General features: G+C 34.9%; 1 protein-coding gene across 1 annotated transcript in view; it reads right to left on the reverse strand.

Annotated features, from left to right (window-relative positions):
* The window catches only part of STRN3 (striatin 3), a 104,827-nt gene that overhangs the window by 48,053 nt on the left and 33,857 nt on the right, over window positions 1-22,917 (reverse strand). Inside the window, 3 exon segments of the mRNA XM_030318894.1 lie at window positions 1,323-1,402; window positions 6,059-6,136; window positions 6,770-6,877. Of these exon segments, the coding sequence (XP_030174754.1) occupies window positions 1,323-1,402; window positions 6,059-6,136; window positions 6,770-6,877 (266 nt within the window).

Raw genomic sequence — 22,917 nt, forward strand, 5'->3', positions numbered from 1 at the left:
TGGACTCAGCATCTAGATTTGGGAGTTATCAGTGTTTGATGGTATTTAAACCCATGGATTTAAATGAAGTTACCCTGAGAAAAAATTCTAGAACAGATAGCCTGGGGCACAGAAACCTAAAGGGCTAAAGAATAAGAGAAACTCAAAAAAATTAAAAGAAAGTACTTGAGAATAAGGGGGAAATGGTAGCATAGAGTTAAGAATTCAAAATACAATGGTTAATGCCTTATGTGTCCAAAAGATCAAATAGGAACAAAAAAGTTCTCTTAACTATGTCTGTGAGTAGCTTCAGTGGAGTATCACAATGGAAAACAGAGTACACAGTTGACAAATGAACATGCAAGATTACAGACATAAACTACTCTCAGAGAAAGGAGGAGAGACAAAATATTAATCCAGGCAATAAGACTAGGCTTTTATAAGAGAAATATTGTAAAACTGATTTCGCTATAGCTATTGGACTCTTCTAAAAACCGCAATTCTCTTTTTGGGGAGAACAACTGCGATCACACTCTAACCATGTGGTCTGAATGAGCAGACAAAATCTCACACAATCCAGGTAAAAACACTTGACTCAGAGTCATTTATTTCATCAAGTTAAGCCAATTCTGACTAAAACAGACTAAAACAGTAAGATATGTCACACAACTACTTTTTTTAATGTTTTATTTATTTGTTTTGAGAGAGAAAGCACGAGCAGGGGATGGGCAGACAGAGAAGGAGAGAGAGAATCCTAAGCACTGCCAGCACAGAGCCCAATGCGGGGCTCAGTCCCACAAGCCGTGAGATCATGACCTGAGCTGAGATCAAGAGCCAGATGCTCAATAGACTGAGCCACCCAGGTTCCCCGCCACAGAATTACTTCTAATAATACAGCAAAGAATTTAACTATCAAAAAGCTTCCTCAAAAATTCAAGTAAAAGTAGGATTTGGCAAGCCACTTATGAAAGGTTTCAGGTTACCAGCTAAATTCCTTCTATAAACCACAGTCCCACTTAAAACCAAGTACATGAATTCTGCAATAACAGGAATGGGAGTATCTACAAGTATGAACTCTGTATTGTTTTTCTTCTGGCCTTCCAGCCATCCACCTTTATGACATTCTACATGACAAATAGAAAACATCATCCTGAGCAGTGTCCAAAGGAACATTCATAGGATACCAACTTTAAAAAGATCAATAGTCAAAAGAAACAAGAAAGCAATAAAAACTATACACACTGTCCTATTATCATCAAATAATTTTTACTTGCAAAGTTACTGAACATAAGCATTTGCATACCTAGATCCTTAAAGAAAGCTGAAAATGAACTATTACTTACTGTCTTAACAGTTGTCTGCCTTGCTTCCACGTTAACTGGCTATTCTGAGGTGCTGTGGGAGCTTCTGTGTCTTTGGTTTTCTTCTAAAAATTAACACATACACAAAATAGACAATTCACACACAGCATTTCCACTCTTGAAAATATTGCCAAAATTCTCTCAGGGATAAATTCCCATAAAAAAAATAACTGGATGTTTTATAAATGATAGAAGTAAATTAACAACTATTGAGTATTTACAGTCATTTTAAATGTGTTTATCCCAATAAACAAAACACTCAGGTACAACCTGCCTTGTTTTAAAACTGGGAAACCTAAGAGTACATTAACTATTCTACAAGGGATTCAAAAACCAAAAACTCAGGCTTTGAAATGATTTCATTTCAGTGATTTCAATATTTATTGAAAAAAAAATTTTTTTTAACTATCAGAATTCTGCTGGGTTGATGGGTTCAAAATTAAAAGCTACGTTTAATACTTACTTAAGCTATTCAAAATCAACACTGTTAAATCTAGTATATATAAAACTATTCAATGACTTAATTTTGAGTCTATCAGGAAACTTTAAATCTTACTCGTAACACTTTATATAATTAATTTCATTGTTAGAACTAAAACCAGAAAATAATTTCTACTATATGTAAAAGGTCATATTTTATTCTCAAATATGAGTATATGTACTAAGAGTTTAATAAATACTGTAATCTGAGGTGAGTTAAGCTCTCAATAAGTATCCCTAGTGAGAAATTTACAAATACTTATCAGCACTAATGATACTAAAGAAATATTTTCGGGGCGCCTGGGTGGCTCAGTCGGTTAAGCGTCCGACTTCAGCCAGGTCACGATCTCGCGGTCCATGAGTTCGAGCCCCGCGTCGGGCTCTGGGCTAATGGCTCAGAGCCTGGAGCCTGCTTCCGATTCTGTGTCTCCCTCTCTCTCTGCCCCTCCCCCATTCATGCTCTGTCTCTCTCTGACTCAAAAATAAATAAACGTTAAAAAAAAAATTAAAAAAAAAAAGAAATATTTTCCTAAAAATTCCCATTATGAAAATAAGATAATGCAGACAACAGAGGTTCATAGAAGATCAGCCCTCACAATGAATGCTGAGAACCTTTAGCATGGCTCACAGTTGTCAGGTTCTTAGACTCCTCAGAATCATGAAAAGAAAAACTTACTGGTAGTTTAATTCAATATTCCCTGCCTTACTTCTCTAACTGTAACAATTCCATTATTTACACCTTCTCATTCCTCCCCTGAACAGAGAGAACTTCTAAGATTTCTAGAAATAATCATTTCATCTTAATAGCTCCTATATTTATTTATATATTTCATCTATTTATACAATTTTGTTGCTGTTAAATCATGTATAATACATAATCACTGGAGAAAAAAATACATTCTTTAACTTTAAGTTTATTTATTTATTTTGGAGAGAGAGAGAGAGAGCGAGAGAGCGCGCATAAGCAGGGAAGGGTCAGAGAAAGAAGGAGAGAGAGAATATCCCGCAGGTCAGCAATGTCAACTAGAGCCTGATGCGGACCTCGAACCCATGAACTGTGAGATCATGACCTGAGCGGAAACCAAGAGTCAGATGCTTAACTTACTGAGCTATCCAGGTGCTCCAAAAAATACATTTGTAAAAGAACTACAACGCCCCAAATCCTATCATTAAAATTGTTAGTACTTGAGACTTTATCATTCCCATTTTTCATCTCAAATACATACATAAACTTCTCCTTTCCTTAAAAAATGGGGCGAGGCACCAATGTGTATACTGTCCTATAAAGCTGGCTTTTGACACCTAACATATTTGAACATTCTCTTGATGTCAATGAACACAGATTAATATACATAAAATGATCACACAGTATTCCACAGAAAGTATATGCCTATTTAATTTAACCAGTCCACTAATGTTGACATTAGTTTCTACCTTCCATTATGATAATTTTCTATAGATATCCTTGAAGTACACCAAAAGCATATATACAGCTCAAAAAATTTTTTAACACATCAGTGTAATCAGTTCCTAGATGAATAAACAAAACATTATTAGTGTCCCAAAAGCTTCCTTGTACCTTCCTGCAGTCACTAGACAGTTCTATAAGAGTATCAATACTATCCTGATTTATAAAAATTAGATTAATTTTAAATTTGATACACATGAGATCATTTATATCATTTTTCAGTGTTATGTTACCTGTCCATGTTGTCAGGTATAGTACAGCTTTTTCACTTTGTTGGCTAAATAGCAGTCCATTATGCTAAAATCACACATTACATGTATCCATTCTAATACCGCAGGTCATTCAAAGCTGTTTCCAGATTTTTACTACAAGACACTATAAGCACTTCTTATACAAGCCTTGATGAGCACACGTATGCATTTTAGAAGTAGAGTATGTAGACTGGAATTACTGGGCTTCAGAGCATGCCGCTATGGCTTATGTTCTCCTTTAGTCCTTATTGGCAAACTACTTTCAGAGCAGTTCTATCAATCTGCAATCCCAACACCAGTAGATTTGGTTGTTCTATATCCTCATTTAGACTTGACCTTTTTTTGTCTTTCCATTTAATTTAGCCATCCTGATAGTGTCTAATTGTATGTACTGCACTTTGGTTGTATTTCCTCAATAACAATAACATTGAGCATTATTTCATACACTTATTGGTCACTTAGATATCTTCTCTTATGGGTTGCTTTTTCTTTTGCCTATTTTCCTACTGTCATAGATTTTCCCCCCCCTAAATACACAAAAAAGCTCTTTACATATTTAGATACAACCCCTTTTACAGGGTTAGGTTTAGGCCATAATATACGTATTACTGAGACATAGGTATAAAAACATGTATCATACTTCTGTCAAGAAATATTTTATATTTGATTTATTTTGGGTATATAAAAGGCAACACTAATTTGTTTAATGGTATCTCGATCTATACTTTGAAGTAATTTTAAACCGATTTTGTTTGTATGTTATATATTGTCCATCACTTCATCACTCCCCGCCCCCACACTAAACACTGTGAATAGTTTTTCTACATCAATAAAGAAAATCCACTCTATTAAATATTGCTTCCCATAAATAAAACACCTGAATGTCATTTTATTCCTCATTTTGAGGAGTTTTAAAACTTAAAACTTAAGTTTATACAGATAAAAACAAGTCTGTTTTTAGCAGGCGCAGACACTTATCTGCTAATGATTTGTTCTACACACACTATTGCACTGAAACCAGCTAGCCAATTCTGACTGGCTCCAGGAACAATGTGGCTGCAACTAGCCTCCTTCCTCACATTTACGCAGACCAAGTTAGGGGGACAGCCCTTGAGTCAGAAAGTGAATACTTATTTTCTCAATATTCTAGCCATATTAGAAAGAAAAAGATTCAAAGAAAAGCTCCAGATTCATTAACTTCTATGAAGCCACCCCACTCCCTCTAACTGCAGTAAGACTACTGTAGTCAACACGGCCCAAAATATAGAGACCTTCCATCTTTTTATTTTTATTGTTGCTTTTCCAAGGATGAGGCCATAATATTATTCCCTACTGTCAAAGTGAACCTTCACCATCACTGAAAAGCTAGATCAAAGGAAACCCATGCTGCTGATATGCTGGTCTCTTTATTTTAAAATATAGATACCAACAACTTGAAGATATAATAAATGATAAAACCGGTAAGTGTAAAAAATTAAATTGTGTATGAAGTGTTTCTGCCAAGTTCTAAGTACTTAATATTAAGTATTTAATATTAACATTAAACTAAAAACCAATTAATTTTTAAAATTTACTCTGCCACCTAACAAAAAAAACCAACCTCCATATCTAAGTTTTATCTTCCTTACCATATATGCTTTAACTTTATTAGATATGGTACAACTTTATTATAAAAGAAGAAAAACTGCATATCCAAATAAAGATACACTTTTTTCTTATCTCAGTAACCACCATCCAAGAACAGCATAGAATTCAATTTGAATGCACCATCAAAATGTATATGAGTTCTAAATATACCTGAGAAATAAGAAACTGATAACATTCCCATATGCATAACATAAATCAAAGAATTCCTTATTCATTGTTAGATGTTTAGACTACCCACGTTGTAATCATGTAGAACCCTAAAGTTAACGTTAAACTGTTAGCTTTTCCTATATCCAGCCATCTCTTCCAAGCATAATTGTTCATCAGATACTACTCTCACACTCATTATCTATTTAGTTTAGTGTAAAATGCAAGATTTGGTACAGAGCAAGATGAAGTGGAGAAGATTCTTTTCCTTCTCTTATTTGGCTGCCTATGAGGTGTCCAAATTCAGTCAAATTTCCTAGTTTCAGAATTAAACTATGGTAATCACAGCTTCTCCAGACAAAAAGAACTTTGTAATAATAAAAAAAGTAAACTTTCATAGAACAGGACAAGAATTATCTACAAGGGTAGAATTAGTTCATTACCTTTCACTTCTGATACCAAAATGCACTCACAATTTTACATACATTTCAACACAAGGAAAACAGGATAAATAACCTCAGGATTAGATATAGATACAACTATTTACTTTTATTCATTTATTATTTTCCCCCAAAATATTAGGCATTATTACAGTGGTCAACCATCTAACTAACCAATGCTATCGAAGCAAAATGAGGGTGAAGAAAACATGTCTTTACAGAAAATGAGCTTAAACCAATTTTTTTCTTGAACTGGGTCAGGAGAAGGTTAACAGAAGAATCCACTTTACCTGATTCAAAGGCTGGCATTTTCAAATCACCTTGGTTCAGTTCTGTGCCATATTTTAATTTGTGATATTTGCCCTGAAAATTTAACAACAAATTGTTGAAAGAAAAAAATTTTTTCCCTTTTCTACACAGTTAAGTAAATACTAGTATATATTTCTCCTGAGAACACAAAACATAATATGATACCTGTTTTTTTAAGCTTTACGGAAATTAGAGAAAAAAGTGTACTGCTATATAAGAAAAATAAATAAATGTAAATGTAAAAAAATGAAGACAAATTTTTTCCTTATCTTTAAAGAAAAATAAATTCCAAAACTTAGAATCTATAACAAAAGACATAATTTCAATTATAAATTTTTTTTCTAATGTTATATATTTTTGAAGGAGAGGGAGACAGAGAGAGAGGGAGACACAGAATCTGAAGCAGGCTCCAGGCTCTGAGCTGTCAGCACAGAGTCCAATGTGGGGTTTGAACTCACAAACTGTGAAATCATGACCTGAGCTGAAGTAGGACACTTAACCGACTGAGCCACCCACTATTCAATTTTACAGATTTAAATCTTTTCTATTCCCTTATAAGAATCAAATCCAAGTATCATCTTGTATTTGGGTCAGGGTTTCATACTTTCAAAGTATTTTCAAATACAATGCACACTGGTATAAAAGAGAATACTGTTCTACTTTGTATTATAAGAAAACGAGGCACACGTACCTTTCTTGTTTTAATGCATACTCTAACATCTTTATTCTTCTTACTAAATCCTTCTTCAAGTTTTCTTGTCCTTTTCTTTCTCCTTGCAAAAATGCTATCCGGGCCTAAAAATATAACAGGTTCATTTATTTTCATTTTTTTCCTAATGATACATTAAAAAACAAACAAACAAACAAACAAACAATAAATAGTAACTTGTTCATGATGGCAAGTTTTAAAATTGATAGAGGCAGTCAACCAAACTTTGTTAGTAATACAATTACTTTAAAAATCAATGACTATAAATCAGCTATTTGCTTAATCTTAAGGTCTCTAATGTTAACATTTTTTACATAATCATAAAAGGAAATTTTATACATAAAAACTGAACCTACTTCCAAACATACAAGTCACAAAAAAACTAAAAATACTATTCTCTTCATGGACACGAGACACAAAACTTCCATGCTGTTCTGCTATCTTGGCTCCTCCCCAAATTATTATTTTTTTAAGTAAATATTTTCCCCCAAATGAGATGTTTGTTTCAAAAGACAGTACCATTACTTCAAACCATTTTGCATTCACAAAATACTTTAAAAATGTGTAATCTTTTCTATTCTACCCACCTACTCCAAATTGTTTCAATTCTTGAAACAGTAATACTAGAGTACTGCAAATAGTTTAAGTAAAGCCACTGTATGTTCAAAGAACTCAATTACTTTCTGTTGTCATTTTTCTACTACGAGAGGGATTATTTTCTTTTCAATTGCCTTATTTCTGTGAGAGGCAGCTTTAAAGAGCCTGGCATCTGTATGGAGACATTGCCATTATGTACATAATTACAATAAAACTACCTTCCACAAGGGGGAGAATGCCCTTGCTGAGATGACCCATAGGTGTATTTATTAAGAAAAAGTAAAGCTACTATTAGTAAGCTAAATTATAATTTATTTTTTAAAATTTCAGTGAACATGAATCAGAACAAATGAATTCAGCTAGATGATTTAACCCAGTAAGTTGGATCTGTTTTCTATGATAGAAATACACTGGCCAGCAGACCAGCTAAATCAAATTGATTAATAAGAACATGTAAGTATTTAAATGTCCACTGCCATCAAAACAAGCTCTTCTCTATTACCCTTAAAAAAAATAATAAAAAAATAAAAGAATCATCTACACTCCTTAACACTTGTGAAGTTAGACAGCTACATAACACTTCCAATATAAATTTCAAAACAAAAATAAACATCAGGAGGAATGGTAACTATTCAGAACCTAAGAGTCTAAGCTGCTAAGAAAAAAGTAGCACTTAAGCAAATGTAAAACGTCAGTTTCACCACACCGCTTCAAGAAACTCTGATTAAGTTTTTTGCCTTAACTTTCTTTTTTCACAACAGTAAGGGCAGTCACCATCCAACGTCAACATACAACACCATTACAATATTACTGACTATATTCTCTTACTGGACTTTTCATTCCCCTAACTTATCAATTCTATAACTGCAAGTTGCACCTGTTAAACCACTTCACCTATTTTGCCCATCCCTCTAACCTCCTCCCCTGTGGTGACCACCACTTAATTCTCTGTATTTATGACTGTTCAATATTACTATGTTCTTTAGATTCCACATAAAAGTAAAGCATATCATATTTGTCTTTCCCTGGCTTATTTCACTTAGCATAAAACCTTCTAGACGCAAACCATGTTGTCACAAATGACAAGATCTCATTCTTTTTGTGGCTGAGTAATATTCCATTGTGTAATATGCCATCTTCTTTACTTGTTCAACTATCAATGGACACTTAGGTTGCTTCATATCTTGGCTATTGAAAATAATGCTGCAATAAACACAGGGGTGCACGTATCTTTTTCCAATTAGTGTTTCTATTTTCTGTGGATAAATACCCACTAATGGAATTACTGGATTATATGGTATTTCTATTCTTAATTTTTTTATTAAAGAAAATAATCTTTTTTGAGAAAGAGAGATAGAGTACAAGCAGGGGAAGAATAGAGAAAGAGACAAAGAATCTGAAGCTGGCTCTAGGCTCTGAGCTGTCAGCACAGGGCCTGACATGGGGCTCGAACTCACAAACCACAAGTTCATGACCTGAGCGGAAGTCAGAAGCTTAACCAACTGAGCCACCCAGGCGCTCCTCTATTCTAATTTTTTGAGGAATCTCAGCTTGTTCCCCACAGTGGTTACAGCAATTTACACATTCCCACCCATGATGCACAAGGGTTCTCTTTTCTCTACATTCTCACCAATACCTGTTAATTTTTGTCTTTTTGATATTAGCCGTCCTGATAGGTCTAAGGCAACAGGTCTCTGTGGTTTTGTTATGTATTTCCCTGATGGTTAGTGATGTGAGCATTTTTTCATGTGTCTCTTGTCCATCCAAATATCTTCTTTGGAAAAATGTCTATTTAGGTCCTCTGCACATATGTAAACCAGATTGCTGTTATTTTTTAATATTTCGTCTTTTATTTTTTTGAGAGAGACAGAGAAAGAATGCAAGCTGGGGAAGGACAAAGAGAGAAAAGGAAAGAGAATTACAAGCAGGCTCCACATTGTCAGTGCAGAGACCAATATGGGGCTTGAACTCAATGAACTGTGAGATCATGACCTGAGCCAAAATCAAGGGTTGGAAGCTTAACCAACTGAGCCAACCAGGTACTCCCAGATTGCCATAATTTTATTTATTTTTTTTTTTTGGTGTTCAGTTATATAAATTTTTACATATTTTGGATCTTAACCCTTTATCAAATATATCATTTGCAAATATCGCCTCCCATTCAGTAGGATTGCTTTTTTCTTTTAATGTTTATTTTTGAGAGAGTGAGGTGAGCAAGTGAGCAGAGGAGGTGTGGGATAGAGGGGAGGATCTGAAGCAGCCTCTGTGCTGACAGTAGACAGCCCAATGCAGGGCTTGAACCCATGAACCATGAGATCATGACCTGAGCTGAAGTCAGACACTTAACTGACTGAGCCACCCAGGCACCCCAGATAGCTCTTCATTTTGTTGACGGTATCCCTTCGCTGTGCAAAACCTTTTTATTTTGGTGTAGGCCCCAATAGTTTATTTTTGCTTTTGTTTCCCTTGCCTGAGAGACATATTTATTAGTAAACTGCTGCTAAGGGTGACGTCTACGACATTACTGCCTATGTTTTCTTCCATGAGTTTTATGGTTTCAGGTCTCATGTTTAGGTCCTTAATCCATGTGAAATTTATTTTGTGGACCGTGTAGAAATTGGTCTCCTTTCATTCTTTTGCATGTAGCTGTCTGGTTTTCCCAACACCATTTACTGAAGAGACTATCTTCCTCATTGTGTACTCTTGCCTCCTTTACCATAATTAACCATGTAAGTATGGGCTTATTTCTGGGTTCTCTATCCTGCTCCAGTGATCCATGTGAATAGTTTTTTATGCCAGTACCAAACTGTTTTCATTACTATAGTTTTGTAGTATATCTTGAATCTGGGATTGTGGTACCTCCAGCTTTGTTCTTTTTCATGGCTGCTTTGACCATTTGGGGTGCTTTGTGGGTCCATACAAATTTTAAGGATTGTTTGTTCTAGTTCTGTTAAATACACTATTGGTATTTTCATAGGGGTTACACTGAATCTGTAGATTGGTCTGAGTAGTATGGATATTCTGACAATATTAGTTCTTCCAATCCATAACATGATATACCTCCCATTTTTTTGTGTGTCTTCAATTTCTCTCATCAATATTTTCTAGTGTTCGAAAGACAGGTCTATCACTTACTTGGTTAAATTTCTTCTAGGTATTTCATTCCTTTTGGTGTAATTGTAAATGGGATTGTTTTCTTAATTTCTCCTTCTACCACTTCATTATTAGTTTATGTAAATTCAGAGAATTCTATAAATTAATTTTGTATCCTGTGACTTTACTGAATTTATTTATTAGTTATGATAGTTTTTGGGTAGAGTCTTCAGGATTTTCTATATATAGTACCATGTCACTGCAAATAGTGATGATTTTACTTCTTCCTTACCAGTTTGGATGCCTTCCCTCCCTCCTCCACCTCTGGCCTGAATGCTATGCATAGGACTTTCAGTTCTATGTTCAATAAAAGTGACAAGTGAATACCCTTGTCTTGTTCCTGAGGGATTAAAAAAAAAAAAAAAAAAAAAACTACACAGTGGTAATGCATCCTATTAGAATCTTACGTTGTTGTATATGTGCTACCGAAGCAGGCACTACAATCTAACACTATTGTGAGACTTCATTTTGACTTCTTGCCTTAGCATTCAATTCATATTAGAAACAATCCATATATAGAGAATCTAGTCAATTAAACAAACAAGCACAAACTACACACAAAAAAAAGCATGAATCTCACAGCAGCTTCTGAAGAGGAGTTGAAGAAGGATAATTCACAAACACAAGAACAAAAAAAAAGGTGAGAATTCATTAAGACAATGCCTTTAAAGGAGATATCTTAACCCAAACCACCTTGAGATGGGGGTAAAAGCAAAGACCAGATATGTCTTGACTACTGGATATGACCTTATGACCTTGTATCACAAGTATCTATATGGGTACTTTGAAAAGGTAAAAGTTATATCTGACAGTGCTTTAAAAAAAAGATCATTAAATAAGAGACAACATTTAATAAATTAATAACAATGAATTCTGAGCTATTTTTAAAGGACATAATTCATCACTAGTAGATTCTCAGCAAATAAATACTTTAAAAAGTAACCACAGGGGCACCTGGGTGGCTCAGTCAGTTAACATTGGACTTCAGCTTAGGTCATGACCTGATAATTACAAGTTTGAGCCCTGCGTCCAGCTCTGTGCTGTAGAGTAGAGCCTGGAGCCCACTTCGAGTCCTGTGTCTCCCTCTCTCTGCCTCTCTGAGCCTCCTCACCACCCCACCCCTCCCCCCCACCCTGGCTCTCTCTCAAAAATAAGCTTAAAAATTAAAAAAAAAAAAAAAAAAGTAACCACAAAAGAAATAGCCACAACATATTACGATGGCAAAAAAAAAAAAAAAAAAATCACCTAGGAATAAACAAAATGTGCAAGATCTCTGCACAAAAAACTGCAATCTGTACAGAAAAAACAATCTAATGGACTAGCAGAGTCATAAAAAACAATTTTCACACAAACTAGAGTTACTGTAACTCCACACAAACTTTCAGTGTGTGTGTGTGTGTGTGTGTGTGTGTAGAACTCGACAGGCTGATTCTAACATTTACCAAAAATTCAATTACCAAGACAGGCAAGACAATCACCAAGGAAGAAGTGGTGGAAACTTGCACTACCAGAAATTCAGATGGTTCTGAAACTAGAGAAATTAAAACAGTGATTGGTACCGGGATAGACAGATTAAAAACAAACAAACAAAAAAACGAACAGAATCCCAGAAACAAACCAAATATATGAAGTCCACATAATTTATCAAAGTAGAAGTTTACAACACCAAGGAAAAATGGCAACATCAAAAATTATGCTTAGAGTGGTGCCTGGGTGGCTCAGTCGGTTGAGTGTCTGACTCTGGCTCAAGTCATGATCTTGCGGTTCATGGGTTCGAGCCCTGTGTCAGGCTCTGTGGTGACAACTCAGAGCCTGAAGCCTGCTTCAGATTCTGTCTGTCCTGTCTCTCTCACTCTCTCTCTGCCCCTTATGCTTAGTATACATGGTAAAGACATTGGAGAAGGGAGATAAATAAAACTTCTGGCTGACACATCAGTTGGTAGGATTATAGACCTAAATGGTGAGGGCAGGAACAATAATGCTTTTAGGATGTAATATAGATCTTCAAAATCTCAGATTAAGGAAAGAACTTCTTGAGCAAGACAAAAGCACTAACTGTAAAGAAAAGGAATGAATAATTCATTACCATTTTAAAAGTCTGTTCAAGATACAGCAGGGATTAGCAGCCTACCTCAGGCTTATTTTTGGACAGCCCCAGAGTGAAAAAGGCTTAATAAATGAAAGAATAGGTAACACAGGCCAAAAAACATGGCTCATGTAGCCTAACACACTATTGTTAAAATCTGTAAACCTCCTATACTATTATCAGGCAAAAAGATTTATTTTTGTGTAATTTATTTAATTTTTTAATGTTTATTTTTGAGAGTGAGACAGCAAGCCTATGTAGGGAGGGGTGGGGGTGGACAGAGGATCCAAAATAGGCTCTGCACTGACACCAGTGAGCCTGATGCGGGGCTCAAAACTCATGAACAAGATCATGACCTGAGCAGTTGGACACTCAAGTGACTAGTCACCCAAGCACCCCAGACAAAAAAGATTTTAAATCAAATAAACGGACTGCAAGAGACAAAGACAATATATACTAGCAAAAAGTCAATACAGCAAGAAGATAAAACAATTATAAATATTTATGTACTTAATAAGATGATCAAACATATGAAGCAAACATTGAAGGAAGAAATAATTTCACAGTAACAAGTGGAGACTTCCATATCCCACTCTCAATAACCAATCAAAGAATCAGAAAGCAGGTAAGGAAACATCTTCATAACACAATAAACCAACTAGATCTAACCGATGTATTATACAGAACACTCTACCCAATAAAAGAATACACAATTCTGGTCAGATACACGTGGGAATATTCTCCAGGATGGGCCATATGTTCATGCAAATTAAGTCTCAACAGATTTAAAAAGATTAAAAAAAATTTTCTCTCTGACCATAACAGATAAAGAAATTAGTAACAAAGAAACTGGAAAACTCACAAATTAGTGGAAATTGAACAACACACTCTTAAATCATGAGGAAAATTAGAAAACACTCAGGAATAAAAATGAAAAACAACATACCAAAACCTATGAGAGCAGCAAAGCAGTGTTGAGGGAAAAACTTATAGTTATAAATGCTTACATTAAAAAAGAAGAAAGAGGGGCACCTGGACAGTTCAGTCAGTTAAGCATTTGACTCTTGATTTTGTTGGCTAGGTCATGATCTCACGGTTAGTGGGATCAAGCCCCACATCAGGCCCCATGCTGAGTGTGAAGCCTGCTAGGGATTCCTCTCTTTTATCTCTCTCTCAAAATAACATAAACTTAAAAAAAAAAAAAAAGAAGAAAGCTGGAGCAGCTACATTAATTTCAAACAAAGCAGACTTAGATTAAGCTAAATAGGGATAAAAAGACGAATGCATAATGATAAAGGGGTCAAGACATAATAATCCTTAATATGTATGCACTGACAAAGTGTGTCCAAAATCTGTGAGCAAAAACTGGTAAGACTACAAGGAGAAATAGACTAAATCACTACTATAGCCGGGAGACTTCTACACTCCTGTATTAGCAAATGACAGATCTAACATACAGAAATTAGAAACTGACATCTATAGATTATTTTAACCAACAAGGCTATTCACATTCTTCTCACGCCCAATGGACCATTCACCAAGACAGACACATTCTGAACCTTAAAACACACCTTTAACAAATTTAAAGATTAAACAATCATACAAATGGGCTCCCACTCCAAGAGTGTCTATCTTTTAATTGGCTTTAAATCACATTTAAAGTGATTATTAGAGTACACTTGTCATGATGCGCCCAGGCTGAGATAATTGTATAGAATTCTTGAATCATTATATGGTATACCTGAAACTAATACTGTATGTTATTTATACTTCAACTTAAAAAAAGACAAAAATTTGTATGTGCTCTTAAGACTGCAACAAAATTAAAATGGAGATCAAAGGGGTCACTGGGTGGCTCAGTTGGTTAAGTGTCTGACTTCTGGTTTTGGCTCAGGTCATGCATGATCTCACAGTTCATGAGTTCGAGCCCCATGTCAGGCTCTGTGCTGATGGCCAGAGCCTGCTTGGGATTTTCTCTCTCTCCCTCTCTCTCTGCCACTCCTCCACTCATTCCTTCTCTCTCAAAATAAAATAAACATTAAAAAAAAAAAAACCCTGTAGATCAATAAAAGATAGTGGGAAAATTTCAAAATACATGAAGATTAAATAACACAGGATATCTGACATGAGTCAAATATCAGGAGAAACTTTAAAGTATTTTTTTTTACTAAATGAAACCAATATAAAACTTACTAAAATTTGGGGGATGTACAAAAAGCAATGTTTACAGGGAAATTTATAGCAGTCAAAGTACATATTTGAAAAGAAGCCCTAAAACCAACCATTTAGCTTCCATCTTAGGAAAGTAAAGAAAGAACAGCATTATAAACTTAAAGGAAGCAGGAAAAGAAGTTAGAGCAGGAAATCATTAAAATTGAAAACAGTAAACCATAAAGGGTATCAATGAAACTGCCATGACGTGGATGGAGCTAGAGTGTATTATGATAAGGGAAATAAGTCAGGCAGAGAAAAAATACCCTATGATTTCACCCTATGTATAATTAAGAAAAAACCAAGATGAACGTATGGGAAAGGGGGAAAAAAAGAGATAAAAGAGAGAAACAATAAGAGACTCTTTTTGATAGAGAACTTAAGGTTGATGGAGGGGGGTGATTGGGAGATGGGCTAAATGGTGATGGGTACTAAGGAGGGCCCCCTGTCATGTTGAGCACAAGGTGCTATTATGTACGTGATGAATCACTGAAAACAATATTACATTATATGTTAACTAACTGGAATTCAGATTTTAAAAAATTGGAAAATAAGTACAATGAAACTGATTCTTTTGAAAAGGTCAGTAAAATTTGATTAAACTCTAGCTAAGCTAACCAAGAAAAAAAAAAGTGAAGTCAGAAATTAATATCACAAATGAAGGAAGATCATCATATTAATCCCATGAACAGTGAATGGAAACATATAGGAGTATGTGAACACTCTATGCCCACAAAACTTGATAACTGCAGATGAAACGGACCAATCCTTAAAACACAGTCTACCACAATTCACATAGGAGAAACAGATCATCTGAATAGGTCTGTATCTATTAAACAAATGTAATCAATAATTATCTTCCAAATCAGAAGGCAATCAGGCTCAGATGAATTCAGTGAATGATTTCTACCAAACATTTAAGGAAGAAATGATACCAGTTCTCTATAATTGAAAACCAGGATACAGAATCCAGAAGGTACACTTGCTAACCCACTTGATGAAGCCAGACATACCAGACAGACCAAAACCAGACGGACATCACAAGAAAAGAAAACTACTAATATCTCTTTCATGAACATCGATGCAAAATCCCTCAACAATGTATTAGCAAATTGAATCCACAAAGAACTATATAACAAGTGAAATTTATCTCAGGTATGCAAGCTGGTTCAACATTTGAACATCTATTACTGTATGTTATCATTAACTGGCCAAACAGGCCCAAGAAGAAAACCATATGACCATATTAATATATGCACAAACAGCCTTTGACAAAATCAATTACCCATTCAAAAAAAAACTCTCAGGAAACTAGGGATAGAGGGGAACTCTTTTAACATGATAATAATCTACCAGAACCTACAGCTAAACATCCTATTTAATAATAAGAAATTAGATGATTTCCTTCCTAACATCAGGAACAATGAAAGGATGTCCCCTTTCACCACTCCTATTCAACACTGTAATCAAAGTCCTAATTATTGCAATAGGCAAATAAAAAAGAACATTTTAACTGGAACAACAGAGAAGATCAGCACTGCCCTTGTGCAAAGATAAACACACAAATTCAAAAAGCATTCCATAAAAAAGAAAAAGACAAATTTAAAGTGGTAAGATCAAAGAAGGAAGACAACTCTATCTGCAGGTGATCTATCTATGTAGAAAATTCTAAAATTCTAACCACCACCACAATAAACCCTTCTAGCTCTAATGAGCAATTATAGCAAGGTTGCAGGATAAAAGGTAAATATATAAAAGTTAATTGCTTTCTCACATACCAGCAATGAACAATAGGAATTGGAAACTGAGAACAATAATACTATTTACATTAGCACCAAATAAGGAAAATAGTGGGTTAAATCCAGAAAAAGATGCACAGGAATCGACATAAGGAAAACTACAAAAAAATTCTGATAAAAGAAATAAAAAATCTGAATAAATGAAGAGATATTCCATGTATGTGGGACAGGAAGACTCAATATTTTGAGATGGTTCAAATCTTCAAAACTAAATCTGTAGATTCAATGGAATCCTACAAAAGTCCAAGGAAGTTATTTTGTGGATATCGACAAAATGATTCTAAACTTTATAGGGAGGGGTGCCTGGGTAGCTCAGTCAGTTAAGCTTCTGACTTCAGCTCAGGCCATGATCTCATGGTTCATGAGTTTGAGCCCCACATCGGGCTCTCTGGTGTCAGCACAGAGCCTGCTTCAGATCATCTGTCTCCCTCTCTCTCTACACCTGCTATGTGCTGTCGCTCTCTCTCAAAAATAAATAAACATTAAAAATAAAAATAAATTTTATATGGAAAGGCAAAAGACCATGAACAACAAACACAATCAGAAGGACAAGCTGGAAGACAATACCAGACTTCAAGACCTACTCTATTCATATATACATATACATATATACACTTATTATGTGTTTGTATACATATATACATACACAGATACATATTTACTATCTATATAAATATATAGTATATACTAACATGTACTATAAAACTATAAAACTTTTAGGAAATAAAGGAGAAAACCTAAGTTACTTTGTGTTTATGAGTTTTTAAATACAAAAACCAAAAGCATGATCAATGAAAAAAAAATCAGTCTTTATTAAAATTGGAAACATGTCTGTTCTGCAAAAGACTTTATGAGAACAAAAGACATACCAAAGACTGGGAGAAAATATTTGCAAAAACACCTATCTGATTAAGGACTGATACTCAATACCTACAAAGAATTCTTAAAGCAATTATTAACAGCCAACTCTGATCAGCAACCAAAATTTTTAAAAGGCAAAAGTTCTGAATGGTCATGTCATCAAAGAAGATACACAGATGGTAAATTTGAAGCATCTTAAAAGATGTTCCACATGATGGTCATCAGGAACATGCAAATTACAGTAAGAGTGAGAGCTACCACTGCACATCCATTAGAATGGCTGAAAATCAAAACATGGGCCAGGATGTGAATCAACACCAACTCTCAATCGTTGCTGCTGAGAATGCCAATGAGAATGGCAACTTTAGAAAACTGTTTGGCAGTTTGTTATTACAAACTAAATGTACTCTTATCAAAGATCCATCAGTCATGCTCCTTTGGTACTTACCTAAATTAGCTGAAAATCTGTTTCCACACAGAAATCTATACGTGAATATTAATGCTGCTTTATTCTTAACTGCCCAAACTTGGAATCAAACAAGTATCCTTCAACAAGTAATGGATAAATTGTAGCACATCCATACAAGGGACTATTATTCATCAATAAAGAGATGAGCTACCAAGCCATGAAAAGACATGAAGGAACCTTAAGTGCATATTTCAAAAAGGAAAAGAAGTCAGTCTGAGGAGGCTACACATACTGCATGATTCCAACTATGACATACAGAAAAGGCAAAAGTATCAAAAATCAGGGGTTACCAAGTGTTGAGGGGTATGGAGGAAGATGAACAGGAGAAGCACAGGGAAATTTTAAGGGTGGTGAAACTGCTCTGTAGGATACTGTAATGATGAATCCGTAACATTATGTTTTTGTTGAAACCCACTGACCAATACAACACAAAATGACCATTAAACTATGGACATGATTTAATAATAACAATGTATCAAAATTGGTTAATTGCAGCAAAGGTACCACTGTAATGCAAGATGTTAACAAGAGACGAAAACTGTTTTGGGGGTTGGGAGCACAGCACATATGGGAGCTTGATGCTAAATGATGTTTTTCTGTACAATTGTTCAAAATATTCATCAATAAGTGTTGGTGACGATGTGGAGAAACTCTGCAACTCTTGTGCACTGTTGGTTGGATTATGATATAACCATTACCTGCATGGATTACTGTTACAGTTCCTCAAAATATTAAAAATATAGCTATTAATATGATCCAGAAATTCCACTTGAGTATATATATCCAAAAGATTAAAAGCCAGGTCTTGAAGAGACATTTGCATGCCCATATTCATAGCAGCCCTATACGAAAAAACCAAGAGGTGGAAGAAACCCAACTGCCCATCAGATGATGGATGAATGAATAAACAAAATTCATATACATACCAAGGAGTATTATTTGGCCTTAAAACAGAAATCCTGCCACATGGTATACAAATAACTGTCAGGACACCATGTGAAATGAGGCAGTCATATTAAGACAAATATGTATAATTTCACATTTATGAGGTAAATGGAAGTAGTGAAATGGATAGTAACTGAAAGTAGAATGGTGGTTAAACAGGAAAAGGGGAGGAATTGTTGTTTAATGGGTTTAATGTTTCAGATTTGCAAGATGAAAAAGTTCTGAAGATCTGTTTCACAACAATATGAATATACTTAACACTACTTAATTATACACTTTTATAAAATGTGCTAAAAAGCATAACACAGTATTTACCATCTTAACCATTTTTAAGTATTAAAAAAACTTTTTCAGGGGCACCTGGGTGGCTTAGTCGGTTAAGCATCCGACTTCAGTCAGATCATGATCTCACCATTCGTGACTTCGAGCCCCACGTCAGGCTGTGTGCTGACAGCTCAAGCCTGGAACCTGTTTCAGATTCTGTGTCTCCCTCTCTCTCTGTCCCCCCCGCTCAGGTCATGATCTCATAGTTCATCAGATAGAGGCCCCTCTCAAGCTCTGCAATGACAACATGGAGCCTGCTTGAGATTCATTCATTCTCTCTCTCTCTCTCTCTCCCCCCCCCTTTCCTTGCCCCTATCCTGCTCACATTCTCTCTCTCAAAATAAATAAACTCAACGAAAATTTAACAAATAAATAAATAAGGCAAATCAGAGACGCCTGGGTGGCTGAGTCAGTTAAGCATCTGACTCTTGATCTCAGGGTTGTGAGTTCAACCCTGCATTGGGCTCCATGATGGGTGTGGAGCCTACTTTAAAAAAAAAAAAAAAAAAAAGGCAAACCAGATGGAAGAAAGTATTTGCTAAACATTTAACTGAGAATGGGATCATATACATAATATAGAATTCATATGCACTCCCCAAAAAGACATACCATGTAATTAAAAAGAGAGTCTGGGGGCGCCTGGGTGGCGCAGTCGGTTAAGCGTCCGACTTCAGCCAGGTCACGATCTCGCGGTCCGTTGAGTTCGAGCCCCACGTCAGGCTCTGGGCTGATGGCTCAGAGCCTGGAGCCTGTTTCTGATTCTGTGTCTCCCTCTCTCTGCCCCTCCCCCGTTCATGCTCTGTCTCTCTCTGTCCCAAAAAAAAAATAAACGTTGAAAAAAAAATTAAAAAAAAAATAAAAAGAGAGTCTGATGGAAATATTGTAAAAAGACTTACACTATAACAGATCACAAGATATCAAAAAGGCCTATCAAGATATGAAATTCTCACCTCATCTGTATTCAAAGGAATACAAGTTAAAAATTCCAATAAAGTAACACAATACCAAACTGGTTAAACATTTTAAAATCTGACAACACAATTTTTGAGGAAGCATGAACAGAAATTCCCATAAATGACTTAAGGGACATAAACTGGTATAGCCTCTTTATAAAAGTTTTGCATTATATTGAAGATATAAATACATTAAACTCAAAATTCCTAGATACAGACCCAAAAGAAATACATTTACATATGTATGTACTAGGAGGCATGTAAAACAATATTCCCAAAACTATTTTTTGTAACAGCCAAAGGTTGCAAACAATCTAAATATCCATCAATTAGAGAAGAATAAATTGTGGCATATTAGTACAATGAAATACTACAGAGCAAAGGAAATTAACAAACTACAGCCACACATAACATTTATGAACCAATACAAAGTTGAAGGAAAAAGCAAGACACAAAAAACATCCTATATGATTCCATTTATATAAAGTTCACTATCAGATATAACTAAACTAATACATTTGAACAATGAACACTTAGAAGCATATGAAGAAAAGCAATAAAATGACTGCACAAAACCAAGAGTGGTTATCCCGATGAGAGAAGGAGGCAGTAATTTGGAAGGACCAGGTGGTTAAGGCTCCTGGGTACCAGCAGTGCTCTGTTGATTTCTTGACCTCTCCAAGAGTGATCTCATGGTTGTTCCTTTATAACTGGCTAAACTGTACAATTATGTTTTATACACTTTTCTGCATATAAATTTTCATAACTTTTAAATTTTTTAAAAATCATTCTTAATGGTTAGATTTAAGAAGTATGTTGTTACTGTAAATGAGGTCAATGACCTGGGCACTTTAGTTACAGAAAAAGGTTCCACCATGGAGTGTGTGGTATTGTCAATAAAGGAAGGACTTTTAAAAACCACAAATTGTCATTTTTTTATTTGCCCAAGTCACCTAATTTTAATGTTTTTAATTATTTGACCTTAAGATTATAAAGGTGATGATTAACTTGAAATTCATTACTATAAACATACTGTATAAGCAAAAATGAACCTTATAAATTTGTTTCTATATCTAATCTCAGTTAATTTGGAGCAACAAAAAAAATTTTTTTATGTTTTTGAGAGAGACAGAGTGTGAGCAGGGGAGGGGCAGGAGAGAGGGAGATACAGAACCTGAAGCAGACTCCAGGCCCCAAGCTGTCAGCACAGAGCCTGACATGAGGCTCGAACTCATGAACTGCGAGATCATGAACTATGAGATCATGACCTGAGCCGAAATTGGACACCTAACTGAGGCAACGAGGCGCCCACAGAATAAGAAATTCTACTGTTGTTGTTTGAGACAATTTTTCTTCCTCTAAACATGGGTAAAGGTACTTACTGGGACCATATTTTTTTCCATCACCTGAATTCAACAGGTTCAACAATCAGCATGTGATTATCACATGAGACCTAAAAAAAAATTACTTGATACTGACAGATCACTTTTAAACTGCAAGACCACTAGAGGTCACCAGTGCAAAACATTCAACATTGAGCTAATACCAGCCTCAAGTTATTTCACGATTACTATAGTTTCCAGGGATTCCAAAATCTTGCTTAAAACACATAAATTACTCAACAATATCTGTTTTACTGTAAGTTTTCTCTAAACAAAATTTAAACTAAATGCAAACACTAAAGATAAGTGAGTTTTAATGATTTTAAAACATTCTTTAGAACTTTTTGGGAAACTGATTATCCCAAGGAATTAACAAAGAAACTTTTAAATACTTTAGGTACAGAAGCAAATTAAAGACAAAATCGGGTTATAGCAACTATTAACAAATTAAAAATACCACTATTCTAAATAGTAGGCTCTCAACAAGTGTTAGCACCCTCTCTCTTAAGGGCCAACTAAAATTATACAAAATTATTCTGGGGTTAAACAAGGTTCAGTCAGTTGTAAGTAATTTAGTAAAGGTAAAAAGACTCAGCTATCCCAGTGATATTTTATATAAAATGAAATACTTAATACAGAGGTTTCAAAACCTAGCTAAATATCAGAATCACCAAGGAGCTTAGATATTAAAACAGACATACTTAGCCTCATAATTCAGTGTGTCAAGGTATTGCTCAGAAATCTTTGTATAATCATCTCGTGATACAAAAGCAGTTCACCATTTAACAACGTACACTCAAATGGCATACTGAGTTTTTAAGAATGAAAAGGCTGCTTACAATAACTTTCCAACATATAGATAAGAATTCCAGAGAAAAGAGAAACACTAAAAATACTAAAATTTCCAGAGACAAATAAAATCTCTACTTTGTTTTGATCTCTTCTACCAGAGCTTAGAACAAAATTTAATAAAAATACCACTCCATCCTCTAAAATCCCAGTATCATTTTTTCACGGCAATAGTTGGTTTAAAGCATAGGAGATTTTCAACTATCAACTCTGTATTCTAATAAGTTCTCATTTATCTGGTATTTGAAAGGATTTAAACTCCAGGCAAGCCCATTCTCCATAAATACCCCCTTTTAAGTATAATACTGTAAGCCATTTTAATGGGCTCTCTAAAAACATTGTTTACTGATATTGTAACTATTTTCTAAATCTGTTATAAATACATCATATACAACTTCAGAAAAACTCTCAAATATTGCAAAAGAGTAACATGGTATTTTATAGCACTTACTTAGAATCAGCAGAATAAGACGGACACATCCTCTGAGCTGCGCAGA

Source organism: Lynx canadensis, chromosome B3 (genome assembly GCF_007474595.2).
Source record: "Lynx canadensis isolate LIC74 chromosome B3, mLynCan4.pri.v2, whole genome shotgun sequence".
Classification (NCBI taxonomy): Eukaryota; Metazoa; Chordata; class Mammalia; order Carnivora; family Felidae; genus Lynx; species Lynx canadensis.